A 20,199-nucleotide genomic window follows, 5' to 3' on the forward strand; every position below is an offset into this window, starting at 1 on the left:
TACTACTACTACTACTACTACTACTACTACTACTACTACTACTACTACTACTACTACTACTACTACTACTACTACTACTACTACTACTACTACTACTACTACTACTACTACTACTACTACTACTACTACTACTACTACTACTACTACTACTACTACTACTACTACTACTACTCCTACTACTACTACTACTACTACTTTTATAGTCCTACTACTACTAGTAGTGGCAACGTTGTTCAAGGAAGGAAGATCCTGAAGCGTTTCTGGTAGAATCAAGAGAGGCTCACACGAACGAAACGACACAACTGGTGGGCATCGGTGAGTTGGTTCGGTAGGGAGGTGTCTCCCGGTCCTCCAACCAGAAGAAGCGAGACGACGACGACGAAGGAGACCTTTGGCGGTTACACACGGCATCCTACCGTCTTCTGGTGTGCCTACCTATTCGGGCTACCAGCGAACCGAGCGGGCAAACGGAGCTTCAGTCGACGCCGCGCACCCAAACGGTCCAGACCTGTCAGCCCGGAAGACAGCATCCCGACACACGTTCGATAGAGAATCCAATAGAGAATCTCAACGTCTCCAACCAGTTTTCAAGGATTCTCTTCCCTTTCTTTCTCACACTCCCTCGTTCCCCTACGCGGATAACAAACGCACGCATATTCGCTGACCAGTTCCAAAGAAATTTCAAAGGGACGTTTATTTGACCAGAAGTCCGGCAAACATCGCGTCCTCAGAGGGAACTACGAAGCGTGTGCTTTCTACTTCGACCGGTAAGTGCGTCTTTCGTCACTTTTTTTCTTGGTCACGGCCTCCTCTTGCTCGTGACAGTTTGCTCTCGCGCGATACGATGAAAATTCACCGATGACACCTTTCCATCTTCGTTGTTTACATTATTTACCGTAATAGTTTGATACTGTTTGGTCTTTTTACAGAATATCTTTTATCCTACAGGCCCTAAAATTGGAATATTTTTAACTATCCGTAATTCCCTTTCTCGTATAATTTGTTTCGATTTTCATTCTTATCGAATTAATATTCGTGACTGTTGGTTCGCGCTTCATTGCACTTGGAAACGCGCGGGCGGGAAAAGGTGTGGTCCACATTCGTTGATGTCTCTCGAGTCTTCGTGGTGACTGGCCCAAAACCGGTAGCGTGCCACAGGGCGGTACACGGTAGCTGGTTCATTTTGATTGGCTACCAGGCTACGCGGTACCGAATCTTTTATTCGTCGAACGCTCTCAAACCAGTGCCATTGGTGTAATAGCTTTTTTTTTATGTTTGGAGAAACGTGATTGATTCGAAACCTAACCACTAGTGGCTTAGGTTCGAATTCGTTGTCCCGCGTACTCTGATTGAACGAATTATAATATCCGGACGATAGTCTTAATCCAATATATACCCTTGACATTTTCCAAATACTTAATTTCTCGATCCTTCATCGATGGAAATCTCGTAATCAACCCTTTCTCTCAAAGTTTTTATCGAAAGTTTCTATCAACGGTAGGAATCCCGACATTCACATCTCGCATTCTTTCGATCGTTCACCCTCGCAAACATTCTCAACCCCCTTGATCAAACTATATCCAACTAACTCGATAACGAGCCAACAACTTTCAAAGCTAAGTCGCTGAGTACGATCCGGTTGACCGCAAAAGGGTCGACCCTTCGATCGATCCAACGTCCCAAAAGCTTCGCCATCGATCGTCTCGGCATTTCCCTCCCTATTGGATGCCAGGGAAGAATTGTAATAAGGAATCGCCCTTCCAAGACGAACAAGCCCTTGCAGGTTGAGTCCGCGCTACTTTCCAGTACCAGGGTACCACGTCGATCCAGAGGAGGAGGGTGTGGTTCCGCTTGGTGGATTTCTCTGGAGGTTCGGTAGCGACTGGCCGAAAACCGGTAGTCGGCGGTAGGGCGGTGCACAGTAGCAGCTTCTCTTTGGTTGGCTACCGACGAACGAACGAAGGCTACTGCTCCCTTCTTTATTCCTCTATACATACGAGAACGGGTGCACGCACGTCGAGGCGAGCTTCTTGGTTGGCTCCACTCCGTCCTCTCTTTGATTGGCTGCCTCTTCATCCGTGCCCTCCGTCCTTTTGCTCGCGAGGGACCGAGCGTAAACGCGGGAACCTCTTGTCTTCGTCGACAGTCGCGAGGCAATCCCTTTCCCTTCCGAAAGAACGCTTCTGTCGGAGGAATGAGATCGCCAGGGCCGAGGATAACCCTCCAGCACGTTGCCAGTTCCTTGGGGGTGGAATATTTAACGTTGACCCTTGGACGAGGGGTTAATCGGTATGAATCTTCGTAACTGGAATATCGCAGCTGCGATTGACAATCCAGTTGCTCTTGTAAGGTCAATGACTCGTTACGAAAGCGACGTGGAAAATTCCGCGCCATTAACGCAGCTTGACCTAATTGGAGTTTTAAGCGGATTAGGTGCTTCTGACGATCAATGGGAAATACTTGCAGGGTTTGTACCGGTATTAAGAGGGGTTAAGCAGCGATTATGGTTATCAGAGTCGATTGAAACGACTGTCTTCCGAGATAGATGTAGGACGCATAGGATTTGAACGAGTTCTCAGAATAGTCTCTGACTGTGAGACGATGGCGAGAGATTGGATCGTGAGAGAGCATGGTTAAACGGTGGCATTGTTTCTAAACAGCGTAGTATTTAGTGGAAAAGTCGGCCATTCCATACGATCTAACACTGCATACTTTGAAATCTCCGCGATAGACTCGTGGCTACCTAAGAAGCGTAATTTTCCCGCCGAAAAGAAGCAGTCGCATATCCATGCGAATCACGACCACGTTTCCACGACCGATCCGAAACGATAACTTTCGGCGGATGACAAGTACGCTTTAACTTTCGTGGGACGTGCCCGTGTTCACGAGTGAAACACGCGTTAGCATCGGTGTTCTTAGAACGCGACAGCCTGATCGAATTGCAGCACGCGTGTCTAACAGGATTAAGAAATCTCAGTTGCCCGGTTTAACGCTATGATTTTATTCTCCTCACAGCCCCCTAAACAACTCCATTATTCCTTACGATGAATCGAAATCGTATTTTACGATGACAGTGTCGTGACCGCGCGAAGGACCCCGTCCATAAAAGCTATACCGGTATTCTTAACCTTCGAGCGTACACGCTTGATATTTTCCAATTTAGAGAAACAGCCAGTGGAAAAAACGTGCAAGATCGGACGGAATAAGAATAAATGGCATTTCGCTCACTTTTCTTACGTATTTCTCAAGGTAAACGAAGATCGTCCGTCGATAACGTAAAATTCACCTCTATATGGCTACATAATTTGCGTGGGTAGGTTCATTCGCAGATACCTCCGACGTACTACGCGATCATAACTGCGGGCTTCCATATACATCCTATTATCATACATTATCATACATTAGCTTTGACCTCTTGATTACGACAGGCGTATGGACGAACTTGACTATTGACACGAGCTTCGACATTGTGCCTGATGATTGCTTCTGATAAAATTAATATCGAGTAACGTGATAGAAATTTCTAGAGATTTCAAAATAAGAATCTTCGTTTTCCGATAGATATTGGAAGAATTCGGAAGGAAGGTAGAAAAAAGAAAATCGGTATAATTGTTTCAATTCGGAAGATCAACGTTAAAAGAACCCATAAGTGCAAGGAAAAATTTGTGTTGCTCCGAATGTTAGAAGTTAAGGTGAATACCGTAGAATTTCAGAATGATAATCTAGCAGCGACGATAGAAAAGGACGAACGAGATAGACTATACAGAAAAATCGAGAACGAACTATCGATCGGACTATTCTACTTAACGAGATCCTCTTCGATCGAGACTGCCATTCTACTCCATTATTTTCAATCGAACTTCAAAATTCGTTTAAAATATACTAAAGTATAACGCAATTGCATTTATAGCCGGTGAACCGACGATCAACCCCTTGCTATATAACACCGATGTTAAACCAAAAGTAGGTGGCGTAAATAATAGTAAATTCCAAGAATAAACTTTCCCCTTTTCGATTCAGAATCGCGTAAATTTCACGTCATACCCATGAATCATCGATGTTACGAATTGGTGATAAGCCGGGCGTAAAATACGTTTGATTCAAACTCCAAATGGCAGAGAAATATTCAGAGATATCGTAAGAGAGAAACGTCGAAGCATATCTGAGCTAAGGGCGACATTTTTGTGAGAATAATTGGAATTCTTCGGCTACACGCAATCTCGAATAGACGAATCACGGATGCGTGCTCCGATCTGGCGGTTCGCCTGAAACGAAACGGAGAGGCGGAAAGCAAAAAGCGGGTAGAGCAGATTCGTGCGTAACACGCAGCTCCGATTAGGCCCCACCGCCGTTAGGCAGCCTAACCAACCGGGATACGCCCAGCCACGCTTATTACTCATTCGGACACGCCACTTTATTCGAGCGTGCGCCGTGTGCTTACCTTGTGCTACCAGTAGCACCGGACGTGGCTCCTGCACAATGGCCGCGGCGGACCCCGCGATCAGACCCCGGGGGCCTTTTTTATTGCTGCCTCTCCACTCCGCGGGACCTCTCTTTTCGACGACTCGCCGAGCAATAAGCTTCCTCCGGCGTTGCGTTCGTTTTTAACTTGCTTCGTTACTTCCGAACACCCCTTCTTCCACTCTTCTGTAACTAGTCGGACAGCAGACGTCGAAGAGCGGAGGACCCGATGGACAGCCCGCATCGCTGACAGTCTCGCCGTTTCTAGCGATAAAGTTATTTGGAAACCGTAGTTTGTACAACAGGATTGATTTGATTATACGATTCGTAAGTTTTAAGACCAGTTTCTACGGGATGAAACGTTCAGAAACATAGTACTTCTTTCTCAAGTTTTCACGCAAAAGGATTCGCGTTTCTACGTGTCAATCTGCTACGTGTCAAAAAAGCTGTTAGCGTTCTAAGGATAGCACGTCGAGGATAGTGGTGTTTCTGTCTTGTTCGTTCGAAAGTCGACACATCTTTACGTTCGTTTCCCTTCGCTTAATTCTTCGACCATCTTCGTATTCAGTCTACAGGCAAAATTACGATTTTCATGGATCAACGAGATCGAATCTTGTCCAAGGAGATGCACCGCGTGCTTCATTAATCCCATACTAGTAAGTTTCTCGATTGCTTCGAACCTCATCTCGGAGACTGTACAAGTAATCATTTACTATCACTACTTGTTCGAGGTAACTTTCTAAGCACGATTCCAAGCAAAACTGCGTATCTCGGTAAAGCGCGATTCTTTCAAGATGCCCCTACCCCAGCCAAAGTACCTTCGAGCAACCTCTTCTTAACGTTCTTCGTGGAAAATACCCATGTGCCTGTCGAATCATACAGCGTTACTACTGCGAAATCGACGGCGCGTCGATCGCTTGCATCACAGCTAAACTCGTCGAATCGCACCACATCACCGATATAATTTGGCGTGTTCGTATATCTAATGATGCAATACCACCAACGCATTCGGTGGACCAATCTCCATCTTACGAATTTTTTACTTCCGTCGATCTTTCGCTGCCATTGTGTTGCACGATCAGCAACATCAAAATTCCGTAAATTGGAATCACGTAAAAATGCGAAATCTTCATTGGGAATATCCCTCGTTCGAGTATACGTCCGTTAGGAATCATCGGTTGCATAGAAGAATCTGCTACGCAATCGTTACGACTATTTCGCATTTCTATGAGAAATCCTCAAACCTCGATACAAAAGAGCGATGTGATTGCGATTTCGCAGCGGTGACGACGTGCGTCTGCGCATTGCCAACGGTGGGATCGCACGCTCGTCTGCGTGGTACTATTAAAAATACGATCTTTCCGAGCCGCAAAGCGTCACCGTTTTAAAATCGCAACGACGTCGCGTCGCTTGTCCCCGCCGGGTTTTAGGTACCATTCCGGTACCTAATCGTTGCCATGCAGCGCGGATCGAGCGGTCGCGTCTCCGGGAATCGATCCGAAAATCATTGCTCCTTTATTTCCCGCAGGTAGAGAGAGCTAGGAGAGAAAAAGAAGGAGAACGAAAAAAAAGAAGAGAGAGAGAGAGAGAGAGCGTGTTCCCGCGAGGAGGTACAGGCCGAGTGATCTCACTCGCAGGAGTTAGCCGGTCGGGACTAGGTTTGCGCAGGAGGAGAAGAGCGACACCGAGAGAGCATCGTGAGAGAGGGACCAAAAGGAGAGAGGAAGCTCGGTGAAAGAGAGAAAACGTGCCCCTTGTCGGGACAAGAGGGACAGAGACGCCGTTATAGGCTTGTAACCTGGTGGAGGGAGTGACTCGAGGCGTTAGCAGGACCGCGAGAGAGGAGGTAGAGGGAAAGGAGACAGAGAGTCGACCAAGAGAAGGAGCGGTGGGAATTTATAAGGATGTTCGCGATAATGCCGATGGAGACAGAGGGGCACGGCAGGGAGTTCGGCCGCCGGCAGAAGATGCGCGCCAAGTGCACGGTAGAGTTCGTCTGCAAGTACTGCCAGCGGCGCTTCACGAAGCCCTACAACCTCATGATCCACGAGCGCAGCCATAAGGACGACGTGACCTTCACCTGTGAGGTCTGCGGAAAGTCCTTCAAGCGACAGGATAACCTCAAGCAACACAGGTACATTTCGCCCGGAATATTCTTTTAAATATCTATGTACGTGCATACGTCTGTTATATGCCTCTATTATATATCCGTGTATATGTAGATACATATATAGAGACACGTATATACGTACATATGAACATTTTTTTTATCGAGTCTGTTCTAATTCGCCGCTCGGCGACGGGACTAATTCCGTGGTTGATTTTCGCGCTGACCAGACGTCCATCAGACCCAGGATCGCTATTTTTCGTCTCTCTACGGGTTAACAGTGCAGTAGTCTTTCTTATACTTTGTTTTCTGCTCTTTTTCTTCTTTTTCTTATGTTTTTTTTTTGTTCGTTCGGTCCCGTGGTGATGTGGTTGATCGTGGATTGCCGTGTCGCGATAGCAAGTTGCATCGAGTGATGATTATGAATGAACTAGTGCGAGCTGAAAAGGTCGCGCACCGTGCCCGTGACACTGACAGACTCGACGAACTCGTGGCCATTTCGAGGAGAGATTGTGGTGAAGTTCGACGTGATCCTGGTGTCTGAAGACGAATTTCGTTGACGTGTTTCTCGACGTCTGGTGTCTATCGCGCGGTCACTTTCTCGGAGCTGGTCCCGAAAAACCGATCGCTACGGCTCGTTCGAAGATTGACAGTAGCTGAAAGACGTGTCTGTGCTCGATTCGTGTTCCGTCGCGAATGTTCTTGAACGTGAAGTGCGGTAACGTAAAGTTCGAACAGTGATAAATCGATATCTTTCGTGTCGGGCGTACTCGAATCGATGTTCTCGAATACCTTGATAAAATTCCGGTCAGAAAATGTTGAAATTTGTGTTTTAACATGAAAAATCGATATCTTTTTCGCGATGTTTGCGCCGATAGCCGTATAGCAGTGTTCGCGTTAAAAAATTTTTGTGGAAATATGACAAAGAGATAAGCGGAGTGATTTAACAAATTTTTTCCGATTCCTTTCGTTAAACTGTTCGTCGTTTCGATGATTTCTAACGCTAAAGTATTAACCTCGATACGTTGCAAAATTCAAGTGTCATGTGAAAGAAAAATTAACAGGCATAATCGTTTTTCGAAAATTTATCAGAAGAATGTTCGCGTTTCCGATAACTATAAACGTAGGTTCGGTGATAAAATTGTGATCCGAAGGAAAAGTTAAAACTCGCGAAAAAAAACTCAGCTACAGAAGTTGACGTTTCTGCCGAATTGTCTTAGCATAGTCAAACATTGTTATTCGTCGAATATTTTCTTTAAATACAGTCGTTAAATTCTTCTCGTACATTTGTTTCAAAATGTAAAACAAAAATCACGTTTCGGTAATAAAAGCAAGGCAATATTACCGAAGGAACTTTTTAAACGAAACATAAATTGCATTTCCACAAAGAAATAACGAATAAATTCAACGTTATAACGTTTCGAAGCGAGTCGTTTCCCGAAATTTCGATGGTAGTTCCGTTCCATTCGATTCTCAGTCCCGTTTAGTTGGTAAAATACGACGAAAGTGCATTCGTTCGAAACCTATCGATTTAAAACGAACTAGCCGCGCATATTGTGTATTGACCCAAGCGAGCAAGAACATAGGGACCACTTCGAAAACCGGTCGGGTCACCAGTAGGACCTTTTGTAAGACGAAAAAGTATAATCCAACGAAGACAGTACTTCATTTAGTGATTCATCCTGCTGGATGATTTCCCACCGACGATTCGTCAATCCTTTTCCTTTCCCATCATGACGGAACCATCGTCGTTTCAATGCGAAATCGCGTCGAGAAACTCGGTTGAGAATAATCGTCGTCGAACGAAGCACAGACACGTTCGTTCAAAATAAAAATATATTTTTCGTATTCGATAAAACGAGAAATATGGTTAAGAATTTGACGTTTGAAACTTTCGCCGCACTTTCCATGCGAAAAGGTTTACCTCGTGAAATTTCGTAGTCCCGTTCTATGCGAATTTTTAAAAGTACGGTAAAATATCGAAGATGGATAATTTTATGCAATATTCTGTGAAATAACGAAGTTTTTTCTATTTCAAGACGTATTATTACGTGTTTCGACTAGTGGCGAGATATTTCGAGATAAATTTTGTTCGTCAATTAGATTTACGTGTTCTGGCACAACGAATTTCATGGTTTTAGCAAATATTCGCGAAAATAGCTAGCTTTTTACGATAAAACGTGAGAATTGAAAAGCGAAAGTTCGCTCGCTCCAGCCGGACGTAACTTCGCGACCCGTCGGTCGTCGACAATCGGCAATCAAATATGAATTGGCTATGAAACGTCAAACGAATATAAAATACACCCCTAATAATCGTAATTTTTTGCACACTGACAGCCAAATATTTCCACCAATGCAAATTTCCATAAAGTTTTGTATCGTTGATACGAAAAGCGGAAACTTCTTCGTTTATGAAATCGCACTTTCCATTTCATGAAATATATACTTCGCGTGTTGTTAGATAACATTTTTCATTTTAGTTCCATCCTATAAACAATAAACAATTATATTTCTTGCAATTTCGCTAATTGCAAAGAAAATAAACGATTTTGTTAATACGAAGAAGAAAAGAATTTGAAATTTAAAATCGCTGGGAATTTTTAATCAAGTCCCCAAAATTACATGATTTACGTACAACTTTAATTTGACTGAAATTACCAGTATTTCAAGCAATTCTGAGAGACGAAACTTCTGTTATTCTTCTTGTTCGATATTAAACGTAGTAATTCGAATGCTCGAGCTAGCATAAAATGCATGATATATAAAGGTATAATTTAAACGAAAAAGTTACTGCTTTTACGGAAATACCATGGAGTTAATAAAAACGTCGATATCTCCGGCGGTTGACATCGCTTCATTAAAAACGAAATTTACTTATCAGGAACGAGAATGATTTGGCGTATCGTGTACCGGTCTCGCAACTTCGTAAATCACTTAACAATTAGTAGCAACCTCCGCTCTAACATAATGCAAAACTCTAAAAATTAATAGCTGTAGAAGGAACACAATGTATATAAAGGTATATGAAGAAAAAGATACATAAAATATTGTTCTAAAATATTTAAGAAGAGATATTTGGCATTCGTGCACGAAATAGTGAAAGGACGAAGAGCAGAGAAATCAACTTTTTAGAAAATCAGTTTGTATTAGAAAATCATTGATTGCTCGATTGATTTTGAACACAACGAGAAGAGAATACTTTTTTGATAATTCGGCTAATTGTCTTTGGATCTGAATTTCGTCGACGATCGAGCGAACCGGGTCATTTTCACGCGTGACCTTTTCGCGGCATATTGGCCTTGCGTAGTGGTAACGTGTCACCTTCACCGTGGTAATTTCGCGTAGGAAAACGAAGAAGGTAGAGAGGGAATCCGCGTAGATCCGCGAAGTTCACGTCCTTCCTCCCATGACGCCGTCTTGGCACTTTGAAGATCAGTCTGACCCATAAATCAGTCTGAAATAATGCTGCCTCCGCATGGAACGTGCGAGCCAGCGAGCGTGCGCACGCACGTTCGAACGAGCGAGCGATAAAATAAATCTTCGATACTGGTGGATACTAATGGATACCTTGTATGTAACGGCGGTGGTCTTGTTTTCTGTTCTGTTGTAGATGTGGGTGGCGGTGAGCGGGAGCTCTGAACCTCCTGCACCTTGACACACACACAATGTACACGCAACAACAACAATATCAACATGATCAACAAAAAGAAATTCTAACAACTCAACAACAGCCCATAACAACAAAAAGTTGCAATCCACGTTCTTCTCTATCGTTTGACATTTATATATACTTAAATAGTCTTCCCCCCTTGTTTCTATTATCTTTTTATTTCTTTTTTATCGTACTCGTCACTCAAAATTTGCCGCGTTATATCCCTGTCGCAATAGCGAGAACAACGCACGATCATCCATTCCGTGCATTGCTACCGCCACCACGAGATAAAGAAAAAAGAACAAGGAAGGATATAACACACCCAGCATGCTATAAAAGATCTACACTTCTATCAACGCTATCCACCTTTTTCGATATTCTTCCGCTGTTTCTGCTACGATCGACGATCCACGATCGCATTTATCGCCTTCTAATTTCTACTGATACTAACACGAGCGCGCACAACAGCCCCCCTCGCTAATCGCGAAGCGGTGGAATTTGATTTGCTAATTAGGAGAAGAAAAAAAAGTGAGGGAGAGGGAGAGGAAGCAGACAACTTCTTGAAGAGAATTTTCCTCATCTTCCGATTTCGACCATCTTTGTTCCAGGAGCATACACTCTGTTCCCTACAAGGGCTCCAACGGCTACTCAAATGGCTATTCGAATGGCTACTCTAGGTACTAGAAGCCATCCGGCCAACTAATATCCTAAATCTTCTCCCGTAGAGACGCGTTTCTCTCTGTTTCTGATTAGGCTAGTTTCATGCCGCCTGGTCGTGGTTCAACAAATATTTTTTGGAATTTCGACGAAGTCTGTACGTATGTACATAAACGTACGACGATGGAATTTTCTACATACGAGCGTGCAAATGAAATGTAGAAACGGAATAACGTGTCGGCCGTTCTGTTCAGAAAGAATTAGTTTCTAGATAGTAACACAGGAACGTCTCTTCAATTGGAAATCTTGCTTTACATCGAGTCAATCGTGAATTATGTTGAATTATTCTTCTTCCAGTCCTATTCAAAAATTAAGAAACGAAAGAAAAATCAGTAGAAAGAACGAGATCTGAACTCGGTAAATGTTCAGACACCTTGCGTTGGAAAGAAACGAAAGGAGAACGAGCGTGACACGAAAAACGATAGAAAAAAAGCTCTCGACAACGATCCAACGATGAAAATAAAAATCCACGTCGAAATTCCGAGAATCTTTTGACCCGATCACGCGTCCATTCTTCTCGTTGTCCGTCTGTCGGTATTCCGAGTCGATCGATTAATTAATCAACTCGAAAAGACGCAGCGCGTCAGCCTACTGAGTCGCAAGGGAAACAGTTCCGTAATTACTGATCGTCTCCTCGCCTGTCTTACGAACCTCGCTTCTCGCTCCTTCATTCCGCTTCTCCGATTATTCTTATTTTTTTATTTTTTTTTTTTTTATTTTTTTCGCTTCTGCCACTTTCCCGTATTCCGAGCCTAGACACCTAGACGCCAGCCACAGCAAGTCATCGAGACTTTTCATCGCGACAAAAGACATGGAGAGACAGAAACAAAACAAGAAGAATCACGTCAATGGTGTCAACCGTGTTAGAATTTCATCGGCACGAGGCTCCCGAGGATTCCATGCAAAATCAAATTAATCGAATCGTTGAATTCACACCAAGACGAGAGCTGGAGGTTAGAATACCGAAGATCTGATCACGACACGTTTCACATTCGTTAAACGGATCTCTATGATCTTTCGAGAGTATTTCAAGCATTCCTCGATCGAAATTTCTCGACAATTCGAAGAACGTGCGAGATAAGAAACGAAATCGTTCTACTTGAACGTGTTTAACGAATGTCCGCCGGTGAAGGATAGTCAGGAGTTGCATAAGATCGTGGAAAGGCAGACAGGGAAATCTAACTTCGTTATCAGCGACACGTTCGAAGAACACGAAGTATATGCCCAACCAGTTTTCGTTATCTCGAAAAATCTACTCGCCCGTGGTTCCTGCTTTCTCCCGACCGAGCTAAGTAACATCTTAATCATGGAAAGCAAAGCCGCCGTAATTCAGTTCGAGCATCCATGGGAACAGAGCAACGAGGCCAAGGTCGTACGAAGAAAATCATCGCACGCTTTCGTCCGTAAGATCGAAATTTCATCGCTTGCCATTCTCGCCTTACCAAATTCGAAACTTTCGATCGGAAACTATTAAAGGAACTGTAACACGCACGAGAATCTTTGGAAAGGTGGTCAGAAATAAATTAAAAGATCAGATTGATTAATCGCACGAAAGAAAGGCCTGTCGAGGGCCACGAATCCGGCGAACGAAGCATCGAAAAATTTGAATTTCAATATCAAAGGGGTCTCGGAATCGCCGATTGGGATTCACGTTGGCCCAGAAGCGGCTAATTTGAATTGGAAGATCCGCTCGTTTCACGAGCAGGTGGCAACAAGCGGAGAAAAAAGGAAGGCTCCGTGTCAACAGTGTTACACGAGGACCTCGGGCTAGAGTTCCAAATTAGGCCGCGTAATAACCCGCTTCAAAGATGCTGCTGAGGACCGGATGCTACCGTGGGACCACGCCCAAGCCTGGAGCGACGCGTTCTTCGCCCGACATCAACATCTGGCCATCAGGATCACAGCCGAGTCGTCTCGAGGGCTCGGTTCCGCGTGATTCAACGCGATCCAACGGGAAGAATCGAATCAAGATATCTCGGTGGTCCCATAGCGTACCAAGGCGAACCGAAATCGCGAGCGAAGCAACGTCTAGCCGGAGACGCGACCAGACGACCTTGGAAATGTGAAACAAGGCGAGTCCGCTGACGCAGATAGCAGTCAGCTGGAATCGGTTTCCAGTGGATGAACCGTCGACTCTGCAAGTGTCTCTTCGATTTCGCGCGGATACGAAACCTCGGCCGTTCGATCGAGAACGGCGTGATCGATTGCTATCGAGCGTTTCCTAGACTGGACGGCCGTTGGCGCGACCGTATCGTTCTTTCGTCTTCGTAACCTTTCTCGTGGCTTCGTTGCTGAACATCGGCGTTGGGAAAAGCGTTGGGAGAAAACGGAAACCGGTCAGGCACGTTCGAATCCATTGAAGATGTCATTGGTAATTTTTGGTCTCAAGGTCTTATTCTTGGCTTTCTACTTCAAGGATATTTTTCTATTAATTTCAAGATTAGTTTTCGACGAAGATCGTGTGCTTGTCGAATGGACGAAAAAGAAATATCAAAGGTACAAAATTCAGGACAATCATCAGTCATCTTACAATGTATTTAACCAGACCGCCATAGACGAAGAAACAACTATTTCTTTTTTCCGTCACCGGACGTTCGATCAAAATATAATTACTTTGCGTAAAATTTAAATTTCATACTTCCCTGAAAGGATGATGTATTACACGCGACTCGAGCTGCACAGCTGCCTTTTACTTTTTTTTCTCTTTCTTCTTAGGGATACATTCTGACACGGTCGCGTGTCGGTCGCGATCGACAAATTTCCGGGACTAGTTTTAACGCGTCCACATTGTAAATTAAACACTTACACACGGCGTGGATGAGAAGTAAAAATAATTATTTGAACGACTCCGACTTTCGTAAGCTGCGACGTCTCGAGGATGCTCGAGATGGATCGATCGGTCAATTGTTCGTCAGCGTCGAAAGTCTGCGGCGATCACATCGACAGAAAGCTATAAAAAACTCGACTCGATCCCTTGAGATATTGAAATTGTATTAAATTCGACTGTCATCCTCTCGGGAGACCTGTTTCTCCGGAACGGAACGGAAGTTAGGGAAAGAAGAGGAACGAAGTTGGAAAAAAAAGGAAAGAAAGCAAAGTCGCGCTTTGTATATACCTTGAAAATGACAATTTATCGCTATATTTTCTAATATTGTATCGTATTACGAACAACGCGATTATCACGTGCGTATTATTATTATTATTATTATTATATAATTATTAATTATTGGACGAACGTTATGGAAGAAAACTGAAAAAAATGAATAGTCGTTAGTCAATGCGCATCGTAGCCAATCGATAGGCCTCTCGATCCCCGTAGAAGCTGTATTCACGTTTTTACCGATTAATAGAAGTGATAATAATGTTATTATTATATTTTATATTATATATTATTATATATTATATTATAATTATTATAATTATATATTGTAACGTGTATCTATATCTATATTCCTGTATCGCTAGCTTTACAAGTGAACCGAGGCGCACGGTCAGCCCGGTGACAATGTGAAAAACAGACAGAACGTATGTGTGCGTGAAAGAGTGTGAGAAAACGTATGAGAGCTAGAGAGAGAGAGCGAGAGGTGATTCTGTTGCTTTTCTCTCGAAGAGAGATAAGACGACACGAGTATGCGTGACACCTCTCCGTGTGCTTTCGGGGAATCGCATTGTACTTGTGGGCACGTCCCACCCTACCGGCCTACCAATAAATTTTGCCAAGTCGTAAAACGCTGTTCCGCACTTTTTTCTTCTTTTTTCTCTCTTTTTTTTGCCTTTATTTCCTTCTTCTCCTTCTTCTTCTTCTTCTTCTTCTGTGCGGGCCGCGCGAGCGCGAGCGAGCACATTTTCACGAAATCCGCCGTCCCATCGTTTTTTCCATGGCCGACGAGTCCAGCCGATGAAAGTTATCGGATGACCATGTTCATCCCGATGCCTCGCATCTCTGCTCGAACCGAGGCTGATTTGTTGTCCGTTTAATTGAATTATTTTAATGGGCCCCTCAGGGTCTTTTGATGGACGACTTCGACCCAGCAGCCTCCACCTCCGCTTCCTTTCTTTCTCTCTTCCGTTTCGATCTGTTCGAGGGTTTTGACGGTGATCTATGCATCGCTACGCAGCCCAGGTCGCGTTTCTTTCTTGCTGGGACGAGTCGAATAGGAAGGATTTTGCGAAGGTGTACAACACTCTGACGGATCGTAGGTAGGTAGGTCTCGACTATCTACAACTTCTCTTTGTTTCAAGGAAGAGAAATTATAGCTGACTACAACTTCGTGCTTTGGTTGTTTAGTTCTAGCGCTACGACGTTGTACCGACGAAATTCAATGTCGGAGATAAATAAAACTATATTAATAAAACACCGAATCAAAGTACGATAGTAATAAGAAAAAAAGAAGGAAAAGATAAAAATAAGGTCCATAATAGCGAAGTGAAAAGCAGGAAAGACAGGACGATGCTTTCAACGTCAGAACCTCGCACAATTTAGCCAAGGAAGCTGTTCGAAATCACGGGGCAACGACGATAATGTTCGAACAGTGAAATATCAACACGTCGGGACGGGCGATTTAAATGGAAACGCAGGGTCATTTAAAGTCGTCTCTGATTGTCCCGTTCTCGAGATCGTGGTATATTTAAAACGAGTTTCTGATGAGTCGTAGCCAGGCATCGCTTCGGAATGGTCGTCACGCGAATCGTAACAAGCGAGAAGAAACGAACGAGGCGAGAAAAGGAGAAAAGGATAAGCAGAGTATTCGTGATCGAGACAGGCCTCCCGCAGGCGTGAAATAGCCGAGTGTTTGCACGAAATTATCATTCCTGTCACAATACGTCGTCCGTAGAGAAACAGTACGTCTTGACTCAATTAGCTTTACCGGATTCGAAAAAGAGACGTATCAGCGACCGGAAGAGGCTCTTGGGCGGGCGAACGGTTAGAGGGGGCAGGAGGGATCGGCAAACATTGAAACATTAGCTATGCTCCGCTCGAATACGTTTCTGCCTTTTTAAACGTATTTCTTCCTGGTACACGTTTCACGATGAGTTTCTTAAGCACATTTTTACAGCTTCGTTTTTACCTCGTTTTTACCTCGTTTTTACCTCGGTTTTACCTCGTTTTAAACGCGTATAGTCGTTAAATTTACCTCGAACAACGTGATACTTTACCGGCGATATGGAATTTTGCGCATTAAAACGTACAACACCTGGGAGATCTATCGGAAGGACGACAATGTACTCGTATATCCTGCAGTTATCGATCGATCGAGGAAGAAGGAGAGGTAGGTGCATTCAACGGGATATGTACACGGTATCATTTAATATTCGATTTTTTCACAATGCCTGCGACCTTGTACGAAACACATCGGAGATCCATTGAACAGGCAGCGTGATAAAATTCGAATCAGATGGTCGTAAAGTATGAAATACGTGTAAAACGCTTTCACTTGGTCAGCGAGACTTTGATTTTTCTATAGAACGTCCGTGGTTCGTGCAGAATTTTGCGATTGTGCAACAGGCTTTAAGCCTGATCGGAGAGGCGCACGGCGCGGGCGTACAAGATTGCAGACGGTGCATCCTGTTCGCTTTATGCTTCTGCTGGAAGCTGCTCTCACCTCCTGGGGCAAAAGTCGTGAGCTGAATGTCACGGTGATTGAATACGACCCGTTGATGCGCGCTTTCCGAGACGAGCGTTACACGCCTCTCCACCTCCGCGTCCATCTCCGTGTCTCCCGTCTTACCTGGATTTAGGAATATTTTTACAATGTCTACAGCCCCATTTTTGTCCAGGTTTCCTCTTTTACCTCCACGTAACATGCGCCTCTGAATAATTTATCAGCCGAAACATTACTGCTAAGTATCCTCTTCCTCCTCCTCTTCCATCTTCGAGGCACCGAGTCCGTGTTTTACGACCACTTTACGGCCACTTTGTACTTTTGCCTCGCGATCGGTGATCCACGCTCTGCCCGAGGTAAATACGCGAACCGTTTCTTCCAACGAAATTGAATTAAACGTCGAACGATTCCCTAAAGGCGTTTAGGTTTCCGGTTAGGAAGCAACGTTTAAATGGCGTTGGTTATCTAGATACCGAATGTTAGAAAATACAAGAACCGTTCAAAAATCGTTGACACCAGAACCAACGAGAATACTAATTTTCCATTCCAAAAACTAAATGAAGCGCACAACGCGTTAGACACGTGGAACGGCGGATTAGGCAGATTTATCGGCATCCCCTTAACCTCGAACGATTGGCACACGATGGCCAGCGTTAATTCGACTCGCGTAAGTCCGTTGCCATGGCACGAGAGCGTTTCCACATACTTAAGAACAAGTTATGAGCATGTGCGAAGTGGTAAGGTAGCGGGCAGAAGCTTCCCATGCAGCTCTCACCTCCGCGGGCGGAAAGTGAACTTCGCGTTGCAGCCGACGTGACCGCGATCCGTTTTGGGGGGAAAGGTCGGTGAAAAACGACTCGACGATCGCTACTATAATAGCACCAATGCCACGAGCCGCTTTCACTCCGCCAGAGACGCAGTTTCTTCGAACGCGGAAACGTTAGTGCGACGCGGCTGACCTTGCGTGCTCGAAGTTCGCAAGGTTCGTCGTTCAGGCCTCGTAAATTGATTATCGACTCACTGTGTCCACTTTGGAGAACGATCGTTACTTCTTTCTTTGAGTTGCAAATATCGTGACTCTCTTTGAAATGCACCTGTACCAACACGAACATATTCCGAGTTTTGCATTTGAAACCTTTGGTAAGTGAGATACGAACGCATTAGTACGGCGGAACTTTCTAATGGAAAATTTGAGGGGAAATGGAAAGAAATTATTACGCCTTTATCCCTATCGCGAGATAGTCGAAAGTGAACGATTTTCTCTCGTACGGAAGCAAAGTTATTCGATCATTGGAACAGCGTGTGCCACGAATCTAGCTCGAATAATCAAAGTTTTATCGGTATCGAGAACGCGAGGACTACGATATCTCCCATTTGTTTCTGAATGATCTCTTCCGCGATCACGATTTGTCAGAAACGAAACCGAACGAGACTACGATGCCAGAAACCCAAGTAATCCGAGAAATAGCTCGTCAATCCCTTCATCGAACATAACCACCGCGTTTACTCGGTAATCGTAGGTCGTTAACAGCAAAAACGAACAGGTCTACGCCGACTCGGAACAGCAGGTATTAATGGAATACGGTAGGTCGTAGTTTCACGCAATCGGGGCTACCCGTGTAACGCTTGGTTATTAAATATAAACGTCAAGACAGCAGGGCATCAATATTGCAGGGGAATCAGCTAAGAGAGGAAAAGAGAGAGAAAGGAAAAGAAAGAGAGACGAGTTACGTGAGAAAGCGAGCGTCGTTTTGTAGTAGCAAAAGGTGAACGCTTAACTGCTCTAAAGGTTATTACTACAGTACCATCGTCGCGTCAAAGAAACGGTGAGAGGGAAGAAGGACGGAAAGAAAAGCAGCACTGTAGTTTCTGTTTGTCTTGACCGCACGCGAGGGTTGCGGCTAATCATATTACGTGTCCAAGATCCTATCGATTTGAAAATCGTCCGACACGATCAATGCCGCTCGATATAATTGCCTCGTATCCAACGATTACGCGATGTACTCCGTTAATTACTTTATTAAGCCAGGAGTATAGATTATCGCGGATAAAACAGGATTGTGGGAATTGCATAGATTACTTAGAGGTAAGAGAATGGATATCGTGACTTATTCTGTCGGAGATTTGTATTACGCGTTATAAATGTATTAATTAACACGTTTCCTTGTGGATCCGTTAGCGAATATTTCGATATGGACGGCATATATTTTTAATGAAATTAAACGTTCACCAAATGGGCTAATCAAAAACGGCGATTAGTAACACCTACACCGAACCTTTCTCCGAGTATCTGTAACAACGCGTAAGCTCTCGCTAGCACGTAGCGCGTATATTAATCAACGAAAATCGAAATAAACGACAACGCCAACAACCGTTTTCTGCGTAGAATCGTTCGTCCGGTGCGCATTTCATGTGCCATCAAATTGAACGATAGCTCGGATGCCACAGTCGAGGGTGCAACGAACTCGGATTTTCAACTTCTAGAAAGACATAACTTTTGAAACGTGATGGTATTCAGGGGAGAACGAACGAACGAACGAACCGAGGGCCAAGGAAAAAAAATCCAAATAGGATTATAGAAAGGGAGAAGAAAGAGAGAGGCAACCGTGGGTGTGGATACCGTCTTAAATAGTGCCAGAAGGCAGAGTACTTAAAGGTTACTACCGCATCATCGTCACGTCAAACTAACAGGGAGATTAATACCCCATAGTTGAACGCCAGTTACATTGCCCGTTACACCACGGCTGTGTTATTAATAATCACAATTGATGTGAACCGTATTATTAATGATCGCAATGATAATAGTGCAACGTATGACACGCGATCAATTATCAATTACAATTATGGTTATACGGATTCAAACTGCCTTATTGTGATCAACAACAGGAATACTTTCCTTTGAAATTTTATTAATCGCGATTAAATTAGCCTTATACGTGAAACGATATGTAATATAATCGCGGGACGTTGTACACGAACGTGACCGCTTGTGTATATACGAATGGAATGAAATATAATTATGGAAAGTAATAGTTGTCGTCTCGATACAGCTGTTTGATCGATGGTTGATTTCTATAATATCGATTACGATGAAGGGTAATTAATATTCTTGAATAAAAGCCATTTATGACAGAGTCACTTAGCGAAGGATTCATACACGTATGGGTAAAAGTACGATACGTTATGTCGTATATTGTATATTAATGTTGTGTTGTATATTAAAATCGAGCGAACAACTGATTTTCTTTTATATTAGATATAATTGTTTTAAACATAACGTTTTGACTTTTCTCCGTTTCTCGTTCAATCCTAGAACTCGATCCGTTCGATCGTAAAACACTTTACAAGTTTTTACGTTTTCTTTTACCTCGATACCTTACGATAAATAACGAGAAGAAAATTACAAGTGTAATAATTCGCTACTGACATCAGAACGGTATTATTTATAATTGTTAATTATCTAAGTAAACGTACGTTTCGCGAAATTGCTTTCGTGACTAATTACAGAGCCCCTTTTACGAAAGCAGCGGCAATATTTTCCATCCACGCCGCGTGGAATTGTAAAAATGACCGCAACTCTTGCAGCAACGTTTGCGTTTGTGATTAATTCCCGCCTGAGCCACCTATTAATAACGAAACAGGTGATTGTATACACAAAT

The 20,199-nt window shown here is 43.8% G+C and overlaps 1 protein-coding gene across 1 annotated transcript; it reads left to right on the forward strand.

Moving 5' to 3' along the window:
• The first annotated feature begins 213 nt into the window (after nucleotides 1-213).
• LOC100744428 (protein drumstick) lies at nucleotides 214-14,671 on the forward strand. The gene is made up of 3 exons (XM_024370875.2): nucleotides 214-767; nucleotides 5,990-6,595; nucleotides 10,179-14,671. The coding sequence occupies exons 2-3, from the start codon at nucleotides 6,366-6,368 to the stop codon at nucleotides 10,192-10,194; spliced, it is 246 nt and encodes an 81-aa protein (XP_024226643.1). The 5' UTR covers nucleotides 214-767; nucleotides 5,990-6,365; the 3' UTR covers nucleotides 10,195-14,671.
• Nucleotides 14,672-20,199: the final 5,528 nt, after the last annotated feature.

This window comes from Bombus impatiens, unplaced genomic scaffold (genome assembly GCF_000188095.3).
Source record: "Bombus impatiens unplaced genomic scaffold, BIMP_2.2 scf_1055, whole genome shotgun sequence".
NCBI classification, from domain to species: domain Eukaryota; kingdom Metazoa; phylum Arthropoda; class Insecta; order Hymenoptera; family Apidae; genus Bombus; species Bombus impatiens.

Excerpts from the sequence above, each read along its gene's own strand:
- LOC100744428 (XM_024370875.2), top strand. The coding sequence starts at position 6,366 with ATGTTCGCGATAATGCCGATGGAGACAGAGGGGCACGGCAGGGAGTTC.